General features: G+C 42.4%; 2 protein-coding genes across 11 annotated transcripts; one reads left to right on the forward strand and one right to left on the reverse strand.

Annotated features, from left to right (window-relative positions):
• Positions 1–754: 754 nt before the first annotated feature.
• On the forward strand, positions 755–20,729 carry PDCD4 (programmed cell death 4). 6 transcript variants are annotated; one of them, XM_052798718.1, is made up of 13 exons: positions 755–905; positions 5,405–5,550; positions 6,736–6,832; positions 10,220–10,516; positions 11,091–11,185; positions 12,963–13,076; positions 13,356–13,577; positions 13,844–13,941; positions 15,432–15,546; positions 16,353–16,460; positions 17,409–17,519; positions 18,509–18,648; positions 20,000–20,729. In XM_052798718.1, exons 3-13 carry the CDS (start codon positions 6,793–6,795, stop codon positions 20,058–20,060), a joined length of 1,401 nt encoding a protein of 466 aa, XP_052654678.1. In that variant the 5' UTR covers positions 755–905; positions 5,405–5,550; positions 6,736–6,792; the 3' UTR covers positions 20,061–20,729. The 6 variants fall into 6 exon arrangements, 5 of the variants coding, with proteins under 5 accessions (XP_052654678.1, XP_052654677.1, XP_052654679.1 ...); XR_008236863.1 differs by having other exon boundaries at positions 803–1,005; positions 18,509–18,786; XM_052798717.1 differs by having other exon boundaries at positions 803–1,005.
• BBIP1 (BBSome interacting protein 1) lies at positions 11,674–21,783 on the reverse strand. Of its 5 annotated transcripts, XR_008236866.1 has the most exons (4): positions 21,657–21,783; positions 21,360–21,577; positions 17,348–19,025; positions 14,243–14,470 (listed from the first exon to the last, which is right to left on the reverse strand). XR_008236866.1 is itself a non-coding variant. In XM_052798723.1 (2 exons), the coding sequence occupies exons 1-2, from the start codon at positions 21,700–21,702 to the stop codon at positions 21,423–21,425; spliced, it is 201 nt and encodes a 66-aa protein (XP_052654683.1). In that variant the 5' UTR covers positions 21,703–21,783; the 3' UTR covers positions 21,359–21,422. The 5 variants fall into 5 exon arrangements, 1 of the variants encoding a protein (XP_052654683.1); XR_008236867.1 differs by lacking the exons at positions 14,243–14,470; positions 17,348–19,025 and adding an exon at positions 11,674–12,000; XR_008236865.1 differs by lacking the exons at positions 14,243–14,470; positions 17,348–19,025 and adding an exon at positions 11,674–12,668.
• Between the last annotated feature and the right edge of the window lie 126 nt (positions 21,784–21,909).

The raw sequence follows: 21,909 nt of genomic DNA on the forward strand, positions 1-21,909 counted from the left end.
TTTCCACGCTCGGGCAAGCGTGAGCTGATCCCTCTCCGCCTCCCAAGGGTGCCCAGCCTCGACAGGCGCTGCACACCCAGGTCTGCAGCGCAGCCCCGTTCCCAGCTCATGGATGGAGCTGCAGGAGGATGTTCAAAAGCAACGCTAATTACTGAGCATTAAAAAAAGCGAAGGCGTGTTTTAGTATCCTTTCAACCTGGAGCTGACGCTGCCTGATGAAGAACGGGATTGCTGTGCTTGCAGTTCATTTTCTGAAGGCACCTTTGCAGAAGATGCAAAAATAAAAGTAGGCTGAAGGAAAAGAAAGCAGAAGGCCAAAAGACAGGCAACTGAACAGAGCAGATTGATTTAACTGATAAGATACATTTTTGCTGTCTGCATTATGTGTGGAAATTTATATTCCAAGTGACACAGTAACAGACTCGGTTGTAATCAAACAGCACTGCTGAGGTGTCAGGAGCACAGATGCTGCCTATCGAAAATATTTAAAACAGAAAGTAAAACTTTGAAAAATCTGCAGCAGGGAGCACAACGAAAGCACTCCGTGATGTTTCTAACTCAGTGCGACTCCTCTCTGCTTTTCACGGCTCTCTCTGGTGCTGGAGGTCGGACGACCTATGTGAATCACCCCAGCTACAGCTCAGATAAACCTTGATGAAAAGCAAAGGCCAGCAGCAAGGGAGACACGCGGTGTCTATTGTGCACTAGACATCGGACGGGGGGAAGGGCTGCTCCACGCGTTTTGGGCAACTTCAGCCAATGGATTCCTCCCCTGGGTGTTACAGGAGGGCTTGGCCAGCATGTGAGAAAGGGAGGGGAGAGTTTGAAAACAACCCAGCAGGCTCGAAGGAAGGAAGGAGGCTAGAAAGTGACCTGCTCACCTCCGTGCAAGCATTTTGCTCCAGGTGATCGGCGGTGTTAGGGGTGGAAGCTCAGGAGAGGTCTGGTAGCGGCCGGTGGGTCCCCGCTCGGTGTGGGTCGGCGTGGCGGAGGTCCTGGGTGCAGGTAACCCCGGGACGCAGGTGTTGGGGAGCAGGCGCTGAGCTGCGCAGCCCGCACAGGTTGCCTCGAGGTGCGAATTGGCCAGAAACGGTCGAAAGAGTTTTTTTTTTTTCTATGGGAGGAGGAATTCTGCTCTTTTGTTTTTATGGGGATTTTGGTGGTATGTTTGCTATTAATGTGGCTGGGGGAGGGAGGCCGGGAGGGAGCAAGCTCAGAGATTAGCATGTGATCAGCTGGCTCTTAAATATTACGGGCGGTTTTGAGGTTAGAAAGGCAAAAAGAGGCAATATCTTTTGGCAGACCGGTTGACACAATGGAAAAATACAAATATTCTTTCATGGACGTCAGCCCTTTTTCAGGTCACAGTGTTTTAGAAATCAGAAAGTATGTGCAGTCAAATCTAGACGAGATTTCCAGTGATTGATAACACAGCTGCTAATAGAGACATTCAGCAGAAGATAGAAGAAACACCATTTTCTTGTCTGGAGGTGTGCTGGATGGTTCAGGGGTTTTAATCTTCTTTTGATTACTGACCCAGCTTTTGGGCCAGTGATCCAGTCCTAAATTTTACCAGAAAATTCTCTAGCAATTTTCGACTGTGCTTTAAAAGGTGTAGTTGGCGTGATGCACTAATGTGGTATTTTGTGGCATCTTCTCTTGTTACTGTTTCAGTTTCTCTGCCACCTCTTTCCTCTTCGCTGAAAAATCTCTTTAAAGCCCCTCTTCTGTCTTGCAGGGGAAGCTGGATTCCATGATCTATGTTAATAGCTAGAATTTATTTTCCAAATCTCGGTGATGACACTGTAGTGGTTTGCTTGGTACATGCTAGTCAGTTGAGGTGCAAAGAGCAAACTAGAAATTATTTTTTGATTGATGGGGAAACAACATCTTTTGAGGCTGCCTCTAGGTTGCATGTGAAAAAAGTCTTGTGTGAGCACGCTGAACTGTCCTGACTTGAAAATGTCTGTAACTCAGTGTCTTCATGAACAAGAAAGGTTTTCCTTCTGTCATTTGTCTGATGGGAAAGTATTTATCATTAAAAACACAGCAATCGTGCTGCACATTCTTTTAACAGATCACTATTATTTTAATTCTTAAACCTAGTTTTGATGATTCATGCAGAGCGGGGCCAGTAAATCAGTTCAGAGGCTCTTACACAAGGAAAGTTTGGCTCTTATTTCAGTCAAATGTACACTGATTTGGATTAGAATTATACTGGAAAAATACGTAAAAATACTACGAAAGTCAAGTCATCATCTATTAACTGAGGAGGATTCTCTTGCTGGCAGCTGAAAAATCCTGCAATGCAAAAGTACTAAAGCAGAAGGGATCTTTATTTGCTTCCCTCATAGCACTGGACTGCTATTGCTTGGGCTCTCCAGAGTGACAAAATACAGAAAGAAAACAAAGGGTTAGCTGAGTTTTTAGGAGAGACTGTGAATGGAGGCAAAATACATGACAATGAAAGGAGACTATCATCTCTAATTAGGTGTCTGGCCTCAGGCAGTGCGTTACAGGGTAAATGTAAACTAAAATAAGGTAGAAAGTTTGGAAGGTTGTGGATGGATATGCACGGTTTAGCTGTCAATCCTAAACCTGCACTGTGTTAAAGAGTTTCAGCAGTGGAGAAGGTGGCTGCAGCACCTTTTACCTGTCGGATTGACTGAACAGTAGGAATCCTGTCTGCCAACTCTGAGGCAGTTGGGGCGTTTCCCAGTCCCCCTGCCTAAACCCGTGTCCTGTAACACCCAATGCTGAAGAGAAGGTAGAGGTGTCCTGTGTGAAGAGGGAGTAAAAGGTCTGAAATCCCCACGTTAGCCAAGAGCAACACAAAGGAGAGGCAATACATTATTTTTCTGATGATTTTGCTCCAGAAAAAAACCCCAAATTGATTTCTAATTAACGGAGGAGGACACAATGTCGAAGAGGAGCCAGGCACAGCTATCAAGGTTTTCCATGGCTGGCTGTGCTGCCCGTGGAGGCAGCAGGGCTCTCGCCTTCCCAGTCAGGTTCTGTCACTGGCCCTGCGAACACTCACCCGTCCCCTCACACGGTCTTTGGGTGCAACCGTGCTCCTGCATCCCAGGGTTTGTCATTTCAGATCTAACCTAAAACCTGTCCAAGGTATTGCTGATGGACGCTAACGATCCTCCTAAACGTCAGGAAGGCAGGAGAGGATGACCTGGTGCGCTTTTGCGAGCGGACTGGGCTACGTTTGACAGGGAAGTGGCAGTTGCTGGTCTGGTGTGTGTGCGGTAGCCCCAAAGGACACCTCTTCACGCACCTACACGGGTAGCTTAAGCCGGCTCCACTTCAACCCCCAGGCCAGGCACCCCAAGTGGGCCGGTACGCGCCACAGGGCCTGCAGGACAGGACTTGAGCGGCCGGGAGCCGAGCCGCTGCCGGCGGCAGCAGCAGCAGGCAGCGCTGCACCGAGGAGTCTCTCCGACTCCCTCTCACACCGAGGCACCTCCTTCACCTCCCCGGTGAACGCGGCGCTGGTCGCCGTGCCCAGCCGGCCGGGCCGCGGCCTGCAGCCGCCGCTCAGCGGGACGTCGCCTCACGGGCCACGCCGCCGAGGGCCCCGGGCCCAACCGACCGGCCTCCTCCTCCCCTCCCCGCACGAATGGCTCCTTCGCGCTCCCTCCCCGCCGACGCCCCCGAAATGGTTTCGCCCTCCCCCCTCTCTCCCCCTTCCTTTTCCTGCGGGCCGAACACCCTCCCGTCCCCACCCACCGGCATCCCCGCCTGCCGATTGGCTGCGGCGGCGGGCGGCAGCCAGCCAATCCGCGGCGCCGCTGCCGCCCGTGTCGCTGGGGGGAAGAAAACAAAAACAAGCAGGCAGGGGCGCGCGCGGCCGAGGGGGCGGGGCCGAGTGGCGGCAGTGGCGGGGAGCTGAGCGGAGCGGCCGGGCACGCGGACCGCCGCCGGTAACGGTCCCGCGCGCGGGGTGTGAGGGGAGACGGCGCGGCCCGGCGCGGGCGGCCCTGCCTCCTCCCGGCGGGCGCGGCGGGGCGCGGCGAGGCGAGGCCAGGCCAAGCGGCCCTGCAGGGTGCGTGGGGGGTGGCCAGGCCGCGGGGCTGTCGCTGAGGGGCGGTTGGCGGCGTGAGGAGCTGCTCCCCCTGACTGACCCCCGGCCGCCCCTGGCCAGCCCGCCCCGCTCTCGCTGCCCCGCCGCGTCTGGTCCCTCGACGGTGGCAGCCGGGCTTGGCTGCGCAGCGAGCCCCGCGTCGCCGCCTCCAGCGGTGGCAGCGTTGCTGAGGGCACATGCCGCGAGGTGCGGGTGCTCCTCGGCCGCGGCCGGGCCGGCTCAGCGGTTGCCAGGCCTGCGCCGCCGTGCGAGCGTGTGGCGGCAGGTCCCTGTGGCAGCCGGGCTCCCACCGGCCTTCAGCCCTCAGTCACGCCTGTTTTTAAGGGCCGGAGTTGCTCCGCCATTGATTTCTTCCAGTAGCACGGGTTTTGTAGGGGTAGCTAAATCTTACCTGGTTATCCTTGCGTGTGGCAGCAGAACAACAGCTGTTGTTTGCAGGTCTCCAAAGCCTCGGTGATGAGTGTTTGCTTAAAGTTAGGGGGGAGAGAAAAACCGTGTAAGCTGTGTGGAAGTTCCTCAGGGATGTTTTCCATGGATGTAAGGTCTTGATAAGTTTTGGAAGCTTTCTTCTGCAGTGTGTGTTGTTCCTAAAGGATAAGTTGCAGCTATTTGCCTGGTGGGGTAGAATTGCCTATTTAGATGAAGTACATGCAGTGGTGGTGAGCACAGAAAGCTCTCAGCATGTTTTATTGGTGGTTTTCAGTGACTTAGGAAATACCCTTGTCTGCTGAACTACTTCACTATTTGTATCACTGATTAATTTTAAGATCTCTCGCAGCATTCTTGTTTTACAGATGCTTAAACTTACTTCTCTCCCTTTTGTTCCCTATTATCTCTTCTAACAAAATTTGAGGGTTATTTATTCTGACGGTTTTAATGCAAGTTTTCAAACTGTGTTCTGTAGTTGATTGGTAGTACTGTGTGGTATAACTCTGCAAAATACAAAGTGATTTTTTTTTTTGACACGGTGATAAATACTAGCATCGTGAGGCTCCAGCAGACCTGTTGGCTTGAGTTGATGAGAGGGTGCATTGCTAAATTGAGAGTATGTCTCCTGATCAGTATGGCAACATGAATTGCAACGTTCAGTTATTCTGTCATCCTTGTTACAAAGCAGGGTGCTGAATCTCAAGAAGACAGCATATGAAAATTGTGTTGTTACTTATTACATTGCCGTAGGTGGAGAATTTCAGCTAGGGTCTTATATGGAAAAAGTATTTCTCCACTTGAAAATAAGGACTTGATTACAAATGATGGAGGTCATGATTGTTCTTGTAATACAGGTTTTGTCCTTTGTCTTGTTTTTCAAAGAGGTGGACAACTGATGGAACATTCCATTAGGAAGAATAAAACTGTTCTTACAAGGTAGTTTGCTCAGATTAGACTGAGATCCATACAAAAAATCTCCAACCAACAGTGACTGGGAACACTTGAGAACTCCTGAATGATTGATTGAGGTAACTTAGAAAAAACGTTTATCTAAAAAAAATGGTGTGGGGCAGGGAGGACTTCTTATTGCACAAAGCTGTTAACTGTTTGGGTTGGCATTAGGAAATGCAAGATCATGACAGCTTGATACTGTGCCCTAAACCAGAGTTTCTTTATTGCCAACGGTCTGTGATGAATCATTTGCAGTTAATAGGTCTGTGGTAGGCAAGTGGGCATAACAGGGGAAAACAAGGAAAGAGAAAAGGGGAAGGGAGTGCTGTCGTTTTGTGTCACAATCTTGCCACTCAATGGTAAACTGTTTTCAGGGCAGCAAAGGGTGAGAAAGGGGAAAAAAGAGCCACTGAGTTCTTATGGGGCAGACACAAATACCAGTAATATTCACAGGACTACAAAGTGATGCATGAAAATCTTGCAGGTGAAAAAGTGTATGGGGAATTCTGGAGCTGCTTCATTTTTTGTGTATAGAAAGGAAAGATGGATGATGCCATCTCTTTCACAGTGACATAGGCTGGTTTGTAGAACAGCAGCTGCTAGGAAGAGGGAGAAAGAATAACAGAAAAAGAGAAGTGTTCAACTTTATCCTTTGCAGATTGAATGGTGGTTGTTAAGAGTGTTTGAAGGGTGCAGAAGCACAGATGTGAAAGCTTGACAGCTGTATGTGTGCGTACAGTAAAACATAAAGACTATGTCTTTGAGGGTAGGAACAAAAAATAGCTTGTCTTCTAAGGGCTGGTCTGAACTCGATAAATTGGTACCATTTTATCAGTACAGTTCACCTGAAGAACATTTCTCTTGTGGTTGCAATTATAACATTGATATTGTATGCTCATATAGATAGCCACTTTGCAGAACAGGACAGTCTAAGTTGATAGAGGTGGCTTTTATCACCTAAAAAAAGCTGCATACAGGGGGCTTTTAAAATAACGGCTTTTATCCTGGTGCCTCCTTTATAAGCAACAGAACTGACAGCTGCGAAGACATCAGGGCTTAGATAGATGTGTTTGAGGGTGGTGCTGTCTCATGTTACACTGTTTACCTTCTCAGGAACTTTTCAGTGGTTACTGATAGTTAATTATAACTTTAAAAAACCTATTTTTGCATTGTATTTTGTAAGTGAAGCCTGTGCAGTTTTTTACTTCTTTAAGATTTGGTCTAGTGCTTTTCTTGGCCTAAGCTTCTCTGTTTCTGTTTAGGCCTTGGAGGGGAAACGTTAAGACTTCACGTTTCACAGTCAGTTCTGTTAAGCAACTATGGAAGTAGAAAAGGAGCACATTTATATTACCCCAACAGGTACGTAATATAATCTGTATTTTTTTACTTAAGATTGCTTGGCTGACCTGAAGTGTTCTCTGTAGAAAAATTGTATTACCTGTTAATTTTTTAACAGTACTTGTTAAAAAAAAAAAAAATCCTCATCAAAACTTTACAGAATACTTCTTTCAATTATGCATCATAGTATCCTGCTTGATGACATTTATTTCAATATTTGTTACGATCACAAAGTTAACATTTCTTTAACTTACTAAATAATAGTGACTCTAGACTCCTTATCACCTGACTTCAGGTAGTGCTGGTGTGAAGAAAAGAATAAGCTCAAAAGTAAAATGTGTAGGTCCATTTGAGAGGTACAAATTCTGCTTTTCTGTAGCTGTTTAGCTTAAAATTAGAGGAAACAGATGATGAAAGGCTTGACTGGAAGTAGGCTGGCATGGGAAAATTTATCGAATATGTGTTAGAGACTGCCCTGAAATTGACTGGTTTGTCCATATCACGAATGTGTTTTATGATGCCTAGTCAAGTTAACACAGTTTCATGTTGTTTTCTGTGTCTTCCAAAGGTTGTGATGATCTGCACTGACCTTTTTATACCGAAGAGTTTTTGTAGGTTTTAAATGTTTTTCAGAAAAAAATTGTATATATGTTAAGATGGTATGTAATGCAGTTGAAGTGGCAACATGCTCCATATGACCTCTTATTTTAAACCAGAATTAGTTTAATGTAGAGGATACATTGCTTCTCAGCATTTTAGAATTATATTTGGATAATAGGTGGGAAACTGCTAGATATCTAAATTGACCTAATTTGGTCAAATTAAATTGGTGTGTAGGTAAGTACTTGCTGAATGCTTTGTTAATTAAGGTAGCATCGTAAAGGCACAAATTTTAAGTGTGCCTGCTAGGCTTAATAGGAGGGTAATACGATGAATTTGGATAACTTTTTAACCTATATTAAGCAAAGTCTTAAAGTTTATAAAACACTGTTATTGCTTATGTAGGTGTGTGTATATGTTATATGATGTAAAAATGAAAAGCTGAAAGGAAGATCTGCATCATTTTATATGTACTTTTTATAAAATTATTTTATTTTAGAAAATTGTTGAAAACTAGTATATCTCTTCTATCTATTTTTTCAGCCTAACTAGGTAACTAATAGTGGAGGGCCAGTTCGTTATAGTATTATGGAGAAGGAGGTTGCAGCTGGAAGTGATAGTGTTATATAAAAAAACAGTTTAGTAACACAGTGAGAAATATCGAGTCTTAAGGGTTGGATGTTTCCTGTGGAGGATTTCCTTTAGTCTTGAACGTGAGATCAGGATTGTGTAAGGAGGTTGGACTGTAGCCTTCCCTTTTATTCTTAGTCGTCAGATTCAGGACTGACTTATGTTAATTGTTGGGCATTTTCTTGGGAAACTGAGAAAGACGTAAGTGGTCATTTAAGAGTGTAGTTCCTGGACAGTAGGATTGCAGGTCTAAACTAGAGAAATTCATGTGAGAGTGGACATGAAGAATTATTTAAATTCGTTTGTCTGAGATGAACTGATTGTGCTGATGGGGTCTCCCTGGGGAATGAGAGGAAGGAAACCTGTTCTGTTTGGTTTTGCTCCCCTGCCACCCCCCACCCCCCAGCTTTATGCAAATCTCTCATTGTTTTATTAAAATGTTAGACAAACTGAGAAAGCTTGTTGTGGGGGATCTTTTCCTGGATGTGATGCATGCTTTTCTTATTTAGCTTGCTGCAAGCATAAAAGGAATGCTTTTGTGGGAGTAATGAGTGGAAAGATGAAGCTTAGACTGGAATGGCTGCATTATTGTTCAGCTATAGCATTCACATCTGTGAACACTAGTATCTAAATGTTACTACTTTTGATCACGAAGGAGGCAGTTGCATCAAACTTTCTTCACTTTGTAGTGTAGTGTCCTCTTTGATATGGGTAAATGCTTTGAGGTTGGAAATGTTTTATTGGTACACTTTGCTTTCAAAACAATTTTTCAGGAACCTCTTTTGAATTGAAAAAATATAGTACTGAGAAGTATTGCCAAGTGAACGTTGCTAATTAGAATGTATTGGAATGGTGAAGTAATACATTCAGCTAAGGTCAAATACAAATCTTAAACACTATTCATATTCTGGGTTTGAGGCAGTGAACTTTTCTGTAAAGCAGGCTTGGCACAGCTGGAAAAGCAGCTTCTTCTGTGTGCCTCATCATTGTACTTTACCTAGGGTTCGGGCTGTAGGTTCTATCTTTGAGACTGCTGAATCCTCAAGGAAAGAAGGGCTGTATAAAAGAGAGCTGAGGCTGTTCCCTTTGCTTTTGTGTTTTCCAATTTGCAAGGACTGCCAGGGTACTAACTGGAATGTAAATAGGTCCCCAGGTGCTTTTTTTTATCTTGATGGGTTAAGAAGGGGAAGAACTTAAGGCTTTTGCTCATAATGCTCTCAATAAGGCATTCTGCTGAACCATGCAGTTCAGGTGGGGGACATCCTAACTTTGTGAAATAAAAGACTTCAGATCCAAATTTTAAATGTGCATTAACTTCCCGAAAGAGTGAAACTATTGCACTTCTCAGTGCTCTGAGACATTCACAGGTCCTTAAATTGTGAGTGTTTTTTGCTGGGTATGAAGGAAAGCTAGTTACCTATTACATATGATTGTGCTGGGGAATAAACCATGGCTATTTTAGAAGCAGTCTTGACAGAAGCTACAGTGAGGGGCAATCCATAGACAAGAGGAGAGATCACACTGTTTCAAAAGACTTTATTCTATGAATCTTCATTGCCGAACTCCCCAGGCTTTGTATTAAACGGCATTTTTTTTCCATAACTTCAAAAAGAAAAAATAAAAGTAGTGATGTTTTTGTATTCTTGTAAGTCTAAATCATTGCTTTTCCAGCTGGTGAGCTGTGTTTGAAATTCCTTGAATGAGGGGAATGTTGGTTGATGATTTAGGAAATTAATTTCACTTTGGTGACTAGTCTACTAATGTTAGTTTTTACAGAATTTACTGTATTGGCAGTTCTGTTTGTTTCTAAATCAAGAGATGAGTGGGTGGCGTGAGAACTAGGCACTTAGATCTTGTGTACTAAGGAGTTCTGATAGTTTTTGTTTAACAAGGGTGGGGTTTTCTGTGGTTTACCTGTTTATAAATGGTTTATTCATTTGCTTTCCAACTCTTGACATATGCTCTGTTTAGATTGTGGATAGTTTGTGCAGGGGAATAAGGAACTCCTTATTACTGTGATGTGTAGACATATTTTAAAAACATCGTTTGTCTGAACACTGTTGGAAATATGAGTTCTATTTAATCTTGTAATCCTTTTAAAATGCAGTGTGTTTTGGTATTCTAACTTAAAACTGTTTAAAAGTGTAGCAGATTTTTTTGCTCTGTCTCCTTTTTAAGAACTTGAGAATCTAAGTGATGCTCCATTTTCCGGTGATGAAGAAAATGGTGGGTCTGAGGAACGAAAGACTGAAATCAATGGAAATTGGATTCCTGCAACTTCAATTACTGAAGCCAAAATAAATGCTAAAGCAAAGAGACGTTTGAGGAAAAATTCTTCTAGAGATTCTGGGAGAGGAGACTCGGTTAGTGACAATGGAGAGACACTGAAGATTGGAGTTGTACCAACAAGCCCAAAGGGGAGACTCCTGGACAGGCGATCCCGGTCTGGAAAGGGAAGAGGTCTACCAAAGAAAGGTTGGTGTAGCTTAGTGAAGAGAGTAGCATGGTAAAGATACATTCTGTCCAAAACATAGGGGTTTGGTTTTTTTTTTCCACTGGGAATCATTTTCATAAACTGCAGTCTCTCTGCAGGCATTGGTTCTTTATGTTAGATAGTAGGTGGCAATAGGAGCTAATAGTAGGTGGCATTCTTATGAGAAAATTTTATGTGTATCATCAATTAACTTCTGTCTTTAAGGTAAGTACCTTTTCTTAGCAAATGTAATACACAAATTTGAACTGTTGGTGGTTCACAGGATTGTTATTAATGCAAACTTAAAGGATGGTTGTGTTTGAAAGTACAGTTTCAACCTTCAGTAATTCTTGTGCAGTTTCATACTGCTTCTTGTATCTTACTGGAAAGTGATGAAAAGACTGGTTGCTAAAGTGGGAACCTGTCATACAAGCACACCCTTTTCAGCGTGTATTGTTAGAGTCAGGAGGTGGGCACAAGCAGTGATATATCACTTAAGTGAAAGAATGTTGGGTTGAATTCAGAAGTATTCTTTGTAAACTGATGGTCCTTGCTTACTGTCCCGTATTTTGCCAGGTGGAGCAGGTGGTAAAGGAGTTTGGGGAACACCAGGTCAAGTGTATGATGTAGAAGAAGTAGATATTAAGGATCCTAATTACGATGATGACCAGGTAGGCAAATAATTTCTTTGCAGAGTTGTTTTTTATTTCCTTTATTAATTTCAGTTTGCTGTGATGCTTATGTTAATGGAAGTTTGACCTTGCGAGTTATGTGAATGTCATCCTGGCTCAACTAAATGTTGATTTTTATGTTCAAGAATGAATTATTGGTTAGTTAAAGACAACTGGTGTAGAAGTGTCACAGTGTAATACTCACAAATCTTACCCCACGAGCCCTCTTTCTGTGCCTGACTAGGCAGCACCCTTCTACCAGGTGTGTTCTTCACTGCTGGTTCCCATTGAGGTGAATGTTGCAATGCTGCTCTATATTGCAAACAGGCACCGTGTTAAAAATGCAGCACAGACTTTCTTAAGTTGGGAGTTTAGTAGGGGACAGTATGCTTTATGGATTTTTCTCTTCCCTGTATTCCCAACCCTCCCAATGTCTTGTATCTACTTGGTATAAACACTTCAAACTAGTGCAAAGTTGATAGCCTGGATATTTTGTTTACATGTATTTATTTAGAATATGTTGTGGAAGATTGTGGAAGATATCTTACAGCCATATTATCGGGGGGAAAAAAAAAAGCTTACTGGGAAAGGGTGCTTTATAACATTAAGTCACTGAGGAAAGGAAACACCGATTACAAACACGTATTACTAAAGTCTCTGAGATCAATACAATTGTGAGACTGTAAGTAAATTCTGTGTAACATAAGCAGAGCGATGGTGGTGTCCTTTGAGCAGAGGCTGTTTGCTGTAGCCATAGCTGCTGAGAGGATGGTATGTCGGAATATCAAAACCTTCTTCCAGTATCAATTTTTTCCCTGCAATGCAATGCTGTACATTAACAGATTAGCTATTGAAAAGGAAGCTGATGAGTGCATAAAAGAAAGTTTATTGAAGAATGAATATTCTGTGGAACTTCCGTATGCTTAGCTTTTCTAAGGTTGTAAATGGAGACTGATGTGATGGAATAATAGGCTTTTGGACTTCTGCTACACTTCTTGATCATGGAAAGCTTCCTTCCAATAAGCATTAGTTGGAAAACTTCTTTGTTCAGATTTCTGTGATCTGTAGCATTGCTCTGAATGTTACTTCTGTAGTCTGTGAGGAGTAGGGAACTGAATTACGGGGGGGAGGTCTGGTTGTGCTGGAACTCTAAAGGACCAGGATATACAGGAGGCAGTTGCTGTGTGATTCTTTTTTTTCCCCCCTTAGGGAATGTCTTCACTCACAAATATTCTGAAAATGCTGTTTCTCTGATTTGTACATGCTATTGCCTGTCTGGTCCCGCAGTCACTAAGGAAGAGGGAAAGCAGGCAGGCTTGCTGTCAGGGACTGGAGTGCCATTTGCAGGGAAAGGTGCTGAAAGTTACATCTTGTCCTGTGGCACAGCTAACTCTTGGGCTGGGACAGGAGCTTCTGTTGCTCTCCCTTCAGTACATACTACATTGGTACTTGAACTCTGTGTTCATGCGGTATCAGCAGAATCCTAGGAACAGAGTTTGGAGTGTTTATAGTAACAGTAAATTCAGCCTTTCAGTTGAACTCAGCTAACAGTAAATTAAAAATAAAAGCAGTATAAGCAGCATGACATTTAGCCAGTATTGTCCGCACTTTAATGTTTAAGACATAATCTTATGTTTTCTGGCAGAACACTGACTACCAAGACTAAAGCATTAAGGATTTAGAAGATATATTTTGATGCTATTAGCACTGCAAAAGATGTAAGAAGAGACAGTACTGCTTACAAAAGGGTATATGCTTTTGTTGTCTTTTAAAATAGGAGAACTGTGTCTATGAAACAGTAGTTTTACCTCTGGATGAAAGAGCATTTGAAAAAACTTTAACACCAATCATACAGGAGTATTTTGAACATGGAGATACTAACGAAGTTTCGGTATGTTGAATGCCTTTTTACTTCTTTATTTTAGGGGGCAAACCTGTAGTGTACAAGGGGATCCAACTGCTAGCTATAAATAAGTGTATAGAGATGTTGACAAGAAATGTGCAATAAGAATACCTAAGCAGTTATATTCATTACATGAGCAGAAGTGTATATGTAAATCTAAACATAAGCATATAAATATTTATGTATTTGTAACATTTATATAATATATATTGATATAATAAAAATTATGAAATCTTAATCTGTTTTGTTTTTTCAAATCTTACTTAGGAGATGCTGAAGGATTTAAACCTTGGTGAAATGAAATACAGTGTGCCAGTGCTGGCTGTTTCCTTGGCATTAGAGGGGAAGGCTAGTCATCGGGAAATGACATCTAAGCTTATTTCTGACCTTTGCGGGACAGTAGTAAGCAAAACTGATGTGGAAAAATCCTTTGATAGACTGCTTAAAGAACTACCTGAATTGGTGTTGGATTCTCCCAGGGCGCCACAGGTATATTTGTAAAGTTTTATGCTAGTAGTCAAAAGCTTTTTCTTTTAAGTTGTGGCTAAAATCAATCAAGTAAACTAAAATAGACTCTATTTTGAAAAATTGGATTGTCTTGCTGTCTGTAATCTCCTACCAATTTCCTAGGCTGTGTTTTTACTTTGAGATGGCTCGTTTAAATAAAATTTGAAAACCAAGCACATTATAATTGTCTACTTAGAGCTACTTTGAAATTCAACATTTAATTAAAAATGCTTCTGTTTTGTATGCAGTTGGTGGGCCAGTTTATTGCTAGAGCTGTTGGAGATGGGATTTTAAGCAGTACCTACATAGATGGCTACAAAGGCACTGTGGATTGTGTCCAAGCTCGGTAACTTTCTTGTTTTCTCTATATAGCTACAGTTTTCTATTCCAAATGCCAAAAATGATGATTTGGATTTTAGGACTTCAGGATAAATCATGTGATTCTCTATAACTTCTTATTTTTTAATTTAAAATGATAAAAAAGAAAACCACAAAGTCTGCAACAACAAAATCCAGAATGACTCAGGTCAGAGGAGAAATACTGAAAGTGCCTGAAAAATGTATTAATACATTTGACTTCAGTTTGTCAGGTTTGTTGTCCAGCTTATGGTTGAGGGTGAAAAAAAATGAGCTGAAACAAGAAGTGATTATGGAAGGTTTTGTCTTTAGAAAAAGCTTTAATGTGATTAATGAGTAAATATAGCATCAGGACAGCTGCTGTAAATATGTTGTGAAATACACAAGGGATTAACTGTTTTGCCGTGTAAAGGTTTGAAGCTTGTGCAGTGCTTTCCCAGACTTTCTCTGTAATGCTTTATTCATCAAGAAGTATAATTGTTTTCCATGTCAGGGTGAGAAGTTTGAAGGAGCAATCTCTGAAAAAGAGAGACATTTTAATAACTAGGCATGTTTTATTATTTTTCCCCCCATAAGTGTGTATTTCAGGCTTGATACGGAGGTGCTGAACTCTTGAAGCTTCTAAAAGCTCCCTTTGTAATGATTATAGTTGGGTACTTTTAGAAGGAAGGGAAATGGTTAGCTGCCTAACTTGAGGGTTCAGATTGTGAAAATTGTCTTGTCAATTATACAGATGTCTCCTGTGATTTGAAGGATTGTAGCCTGCATACTGCACATCTGGGATGCTTTGCTGCCTTTGCTATTTCTTGGCCAGTCTCTTCTGCTTGTTAAACCTTGGTGAATAGAATTATTGTTATTGGCTAGCCCCCAGTCTGAGGATTGGGATAACTGTTCCTTCTTTAGCTGGATGGTCTTAACTGGATCTGAGGTTTTTCACCTTACTTCCTTTTTCATTCTTTTCTCAACAAACTGGCAAACTTTCCTAGTTCATGCTATCTTTTTGCAACTACATATTTGCCTCCTGAAGTGCTATTTTGGCATAATTCTTTAGATCCAAACAGAAAATAATTTCAGTAGAAAAGCTGTTCTTCAGTGTGGAAGCAACTTAAGCCTCTTTTGTTTGAGATACATGTGCCAAGCTGCGTTCTTGGAGGAATCTGTCTCTGCATAAGAAAATACTAAGTTCTTTCTTGTGAGGATGTTTCAGGTTCTGCACTGATGATTCAGATCAGCTACCATCACAGGATTGTTACCAGTCCTTAGCATGGTATAACCAGAAGTGTAAAGTTGGCAGAAAGAAAATGTGGGGAGCTAGCTTGCTGGCTTCTTCATCCAGATGTCCGTGTGGAGTTGCTAACCTTGACCTCTTCCCAGGGATCTGGTTGCTTTGCCCAAAGAGGAGTGGCAGTGGGGGAAGTTACACATGTCTTTCAATGAAGTTTTGTAATAACTTTTTAAAACATCAACTTTGCTTTCTAGAGCTGCGCTGGACCGAGCTACTGTGTTGCTGAGTATGACAAAGGGTGGAAAGCGTATAGACAACGTGTGGGGATCGGGAGGTGGCCAACAGTCTGTGAAACACCTTGTTAAAGAGGTAGCTGATTTCTGCAAAACTCTCCTCTCTAGAGTTTGCTGTTTGTCTAAGCTTATCTTGTTTGGTATAGAGCAAAAAGATACATATATCCTGTAACGAAATGATGTCTTGAGTGTTTTGGCTTTTTTTTTAAATTTATACAAAGTAGTTTTTAAAAACTGATGTAGATAACTTTGTTGATTTTATAGTACTTGTCAGTGGTGGGAACATGCTAGTACATATTCTGTATTGCAAGTATACATTTATTTTTGCTTTAAGCAAAACTTTAAGCACTTAGCTTTTTAAGAGCTTACAATATAAAATGGTGAAGCAATTAGAAGAGCCAAGATGAAACTGGCTAAACTAGATAAACTATTATTTTTTGGCATCACTGATTAAAAGCACAGTAGTAACTCAAAAAACTCCGTTTGGAAGAGATGGGAATGTTTAGAGACCTGTGCTATGAAGTAGGCAGGTTTAAAGGAAAAGGTCATGTTATAATTTTTAAGTTGAGTGTAACAGATAGGAGTTCAGGGGAGAAGATAAAACTTAATCATACCCATATTAACCTTTTCTGGTGATACACATCTTCTACAGCAATGTTTTTGGTGCTTGTGTGTCTGTATTAACACTATGGATAGGTATTTGGCTTATACTGTGTTTCAGGTTGCTGATAACGTCTCAATTTAATTACATTTATAAAAATGCAGCAAGTTTCAGAAACTAACTTGCTGCTGGGTTGATTGCAGATTATCAAAACAGTTGACAGCTTTTAAATTTTGTACCTAATTAGTGTTGGGCTTTTTGTTTGTTTTAAAATTCAATAGATTGATATGTTGCTGAAAGAGTATTTGCTTTCCGGAGATGTACTAGAAGCTGAACGTTGCCTTCAGGAACTGGAAGTACCTCATTTTCACCATGAACTTGTATATGAAGTAAGCAGAAATCAGAGTCCCTTTAATAATTGTCGATAATACCAACAGGTTTGGTTTTGTTTTGATATGGGCATGCAAATAATATAACTGGAATCTGAAGCTCAGATTGCTTGTTTTGATGTTATTTGAGTAACTAAATTGTTTCATGTAAAGTTAATGGTTTGTGTGCTCGTTTGTGTGCACACTGTGCAACAAGTAAGCTGCTGCTAACTCTGGGAAGATCCAGAATTAATTTTTGTTTGTTGGGTAAATAGCTGAATTCAGATTAGTATAGATTGCTGCAAAAGAAGAGCTCAGTTTATTTTCTGCTGAGGAATTGCAGCAAAAAGCCATGCTTTGTTTTGTTGTTTATTTCCTTTTAGTTTCAGATATCTGGGTGTTCTAATGGGTGTTACATGTTTTTGTTAAGTTATAGAGCTTCCTTTTCATCTAGCACATTTGTAAAAGCTCTGAGATACTTCAGAACCAGACTAGGTGAGCGAAAGATCATCTTTGCTGTATCTGGGAGACTGTTCCCATTTGTACTCCTTTATCTGCCAAATTGGGAAGTGGTTGTTTACCAGTAAAGCTGAACACCCACAATCTACAAAATTTTCTTTTCAGTAAATGGACTACTTTTAGAAAATTCCTTCACAATAGAAAAACAGAACCCTTTTAGTTGATAGGGGTTGAGGAGATTTGTAGATTTTAAACTTCTAAGTTCTTCTAGAATCACAGATACAAAATAATCATAGATACAAAAGTAATTTCACGAAATTAATTAATTGCCTCTGTACTGCAGCAACCATATGGATGTAGTCATGTATCTCTCAAACCAGAGCCAGAAAGGCAATGCTTTTCACTCCATCTAGTCCTTTCTGGTTTTCCATACCTCCTCATACACTTACATGACATGTACTTGAACCACTGTTTTCTTTGTAGTTAAAACAGTTGCATGATTTGTTTTAGGCCATTGTGATGGTTTTGGAGTCAACTGGAGAAAAGACCTTCAAAATGATACTGGATTTGTTCAAGTCTCTCTGGAGGTCTTCTGTCATTACTATGGACCAAATGAAAAGAGTAAGTGTGGCATTTAGAGAATTTTGGGTAAGGTCTTCCAAAATTTGCCTAGTTTTTACCATCTTTTAAGTACTATTTGTATTCTATTGCTGACTGCTACTTTTAAGTTCTCCATGGTTATTCTGTATCCAATACAAATAATTTGTCACTGATGTATGTACAATGCTTGTCATGTACTGGCAGAAGTACAAATGAATTCTGAGCAGTAGCTCTCTGTAGAACTGCGAGGTACAGAATATTTGAATCTTCGGTCAAAGATTTCCAACTGCTTTTATGCAATTAAGTGGTTAAACCTAATCATTTAAAATGCTGCAATATAGCTTCATTTTTCTTAAATAAATTTTTCTTTTTATCCAGTTCTTCATAATTAAAGCAGTACAATAAGGACTGACTTAATTACACGTCAATTAGAACAGCTAATATTTTGCACAGTTGGCATCATCCATGGCTTTGCTTCTAGGTATGAATACAAGACAGCTGTTCTGTCCCAGGGCAAACTAGGTACCACACAAAAAAGACTGGTGTTAAAATTTACCCAGCCATACTGCTGGCAGGAAGTGATGAAGTCATCTGTGGTTGTCACTAGTGTTTCCCTTACTGCATAAACTGTTGTGGTGATTTGTGGCCACATTTTGTTCATTTACATGGAAGAAAAATTACCTTTTCTTCCTTGTGTTACTACCCAGGCAATAGCAGCCAGGCTAACACACACATTCTGTACTGTCTGGATTTCTGACTTCTAAAGAAGTTAAAAATTCACCTGGTGTTTTTATGTAGATAGGTAGCTGTGTAATACCATGGTAGTGGCTGGTATTATACCTTCCTTTTCCACTGACTTGCAGCTGCTCTGCTTTAGGTTTGTTGAAACTGTCCATAATATAGACAAAACTATATTGAAAAATAAATCCTCTGAGTGCAAAAGGGTATTTAAAAAATTTGTTATAAAAACATAGAATAACCAGATCATTATTTGAATTCTTACATTGTAGGGCTATGAACGAGTTTACTGTGAAATCCCAGATATTAACCTGGATGTGCCACACTCCTATTCTGTGCTTGAGCGGTTTGTAGAGGAATGCTTTCAGGCTGGAATAATCTCCAAACCACTGAGAGACCTCTGCCCTTCAAGGTACTTGTTTTATTGTAGATAGGTGAAGGCACTGCCTTTTGTTCCCATTGTAGGTAACAGAAAGCAGGATTTTATGACCAAAGTATTACAGATTGGAACTGGAAACTATAGAGGATGGAGAAACAGAGGGTTGGACTGGTAAGAAGTTTATTAAGAAGCTCCACTGGTGTGAAACCTGTTATGTGGAGGCTGGGATAAATACTTGAGGAAAATAAGCCTGTGGTGAGTCCCAGGCAGCACGTCTGTGTGCTCTCCAGAGAATGAAGACCTGCCTCTCCTCTGTTTTGCTGATTTGCTTGGTAGAGATCAGGGCAGTACTGAGATGGAAGATTCAGGCATCACAATGATCCATGTAGGTGACAGTGGAAAACTGTCAGCTACAGTGGGGGAAAAAAAAAGGGAAAAAAAATTGCTTAAAAAATGGTTTAAATATACCAAATGGCATGAATAGAGTTCTAAGATGAGACAACCAATTCTAATGTTTATGTAAAAAGGAATAGGACACTTAGGTGGAATAAGCTTTACACACCTGATCCCTTCGTGTCTGTCTGTCATGTGGTTTGTATAGTGGTTTTGGTTTGTTACTGTTCATAGTGTAAATGATGCTGTTTGAACTGTAGCTTATCAGTATTCTGTTCTCTCCTTACTGGTCACAATACAATTAATAAGTCTCATTTCATGTAGGGAATACATGTAAATTTTTAAATATGATGTTAAAACTATTACTTGCAATTTTATGCATCGGGAATAATACTATTTGCTAGACAGATCTTTTCCAGTTTGGGTGTTTTGTTAGGCTTCTTAAAGCATCTTGACAGCTTGTGATAAATTCAAATTTTGAAATGTTAGTGTCTTTATCAAAAACAGCCTCCAATTGTGGACTTTAGACTTAAAATTGAGTTTGTGTGTATCTTGATACCAAGTGTTTTGCAGGTCTGTGGTATGGGAGGTTTGAAAGTCATCACTGCAACAAAAGGTTGATTATACTTCAGTTACCATTATACACTGAGAGGCGTTTTTGGCTTATGTACTTAGTTTTGGGTAGAAAACCACCATTCCTAGGCTTTCAAGCTAGCATCTTTTGCAAGTGTGAACTTTAAAAGGTGAGCAAAGTGGAAGGCACTTGACAACGCAAATTTTGAAAAGCTTCTTGCAAATAAACCTCGATGTAAGATTCAGATGGATTTTTAAGCAATTTATCAGTGGTCAAGAATGTCAGCTAATCTTGCTGAGCTTGTACACCTTATATGTGACTCCCAAGACCAAGAGAAGATTCTTCTCAGTGATAAGAAAAAAACCAACCGATGCTACTTTGAATTACTGAAAAGATACTTTCTACTTTTTCTTACAGGGGCAGAAAGCGTTTTGTGAGTGAAGGAGATGGAGGTCGTCTTAAGCTAGAAAGCTACTGAATGTGAGAACCAACTCCTGAAGCCTTAAAAGTTTAAAGGGAAAATAGATATCTATATATATACAAACATGCATCCTTTTTTGGTGTGTGTATGTATATATGTATACACATATATAATACACCAAAATTTTAAAGAGTTGCTTAGCACAGTTCATATTTTTTTAAAAGCACATGTTTTGGGTACAAATTGTTTTTTTAAAATAGTTTTATAAATTTCAGGAAGAAAACTTCTTTCTTTGGGCATATAGTAGAACAACTGGCCACTCTGCTGTGGTGGTGCCTTCAAATAAGCTATCTTTTAAGTGCCATATGTTTATGACCTAATCATTCCATGTTTGCATCAATGTCTGCCTGTCGCTCTTTCTTTCAAGGACAGTGTTGTCGTCATAAAATCATTGGTTTATACAGAGCTTTATAGAAGGGTCAAGTTAAGCTGCTGTGATCCCATTTCCATTGCTGCTGAAGAAATACTGTGCTTTGGGAGGAAAAATAGCTGTTTCTTTGTTTTAAAGAACCCAAGAAAAAGGAGTTGGGTCATAAGATTAATTCATCTGTTCCAGGGGAGAACACTGGTTGGTTTTAGCCCCCATGTACCAAACTTGTCTTTTTTTTATGTAACTGGGAAAGTGAAAAGTTCTGGCAAAACATATTAAAAATATTTTTTTGTGAAGCTCTCCTTTCTGCCCTTTTTTTTTTAAAAAAACAGAGCAAATTTAACTGTGTTCAAATCTCCACAGCGTGTGCAATTAAGGTGTACATCTCACACCGCCCTTTTCTATTACAGTTGAGCATTGAGTAATTAACGTCACGGTAGGTATTTACCAAATGTGTCTTTGAAAACCAGTGACGGGCCCAGAGGTAGTTTGAGCGTGCCCACACGGTGCAGCTTGGCCGAGACCCTTCTTAAGAACAAGATGTATCTAGGGAAGACCCTCTTACAGCGACGCGCTGGAGCCCCTCAAGTTTTCCAGTTTTGCGTCAAAGATGCCCGGTGCTGGGACACGCGGGCAGTCGGCGTTACGGGGCTGCAGCACCCCAGCGAGCCTGGGACGCCGTTACGCGACCCGGCCGGCGGGGCTGGGTAACCCGCCTCCTCCCCTCGCCCGACTGGGGCTGGGCCTCCAGCGGCGCCCACCGGGGTCCGGCTGCCCGTCGGACTCGGCAAGCCCAGAGGCGCATCGGAAACCGGCGAGTGGAGCTGGCACGGAGAAGGCGCCTCCCGCCGCCCCGCTCCCGCCGCCCCTCCTGCCTTCTCGGCCGGCCAGCCTTTAATCCCCCAGCTCCCTGACAGCGCGGGTACCTCCGAGTGGCGGGTGCGGCCGCCGCAGGGCGCGGTGCCCGCCGCCCCTGCCCGGGGCGGGGGCTAGGGCCGGGTCGGCGGTGCCCCCTCGGGCGGCCGCGCCGCCTCCAGCGCCGCCCGCTGCAGCTTCTCCAGCTTCTCCAGCGACACCGACTTGAGGGGCAGCACCTTGGGCTTGCACAGCACCATGGCGGCCGCGTCCTCCACCGACAGCTGCCCTGCGAGGGGAGAGAAGCGCGGTGCGTGAGCGCCGGGGCCGGGCCGGGCCGGCTGCCGGGGCGCGCCCGCCGCCGGTACCTTGCTTGGGCAGCACCTCCCGGAACGCTGCCTTCCCCTCCGGCATGGCGGCTGCCGCACGGCAGCGCGCAGGCGCGGTGTCCTGGCGCCGCCCGTACGGGCATGCGCGGTGCTGAGGAGGGAGGCGCGCCTTCCGCAGAGAAAACTACAGTTCCCTGCCTGCGCTGCGCGGCGCCTCGCCCCACACGCCCGGCCTTCAGGCCGGCTCCGGCACCCCGGTGCATGCTGGGAGCTGTAGTCCACCCGGGGTGGC

This window comes from Harpia harpyja, chromosome 10, assembly GCF_026419915.1.
Source record: "Harpia harpyja isolate bHarHar1 chromosome 10, bHarHar1 primary haplotype, whole genome shotgun sequence".
Taxonomy (NCBI): Eukaryota; Metazoa; Chordata; class Aves; order Accipitriformes; family Accipitridae; genus Harpia; species Harpia harpyja.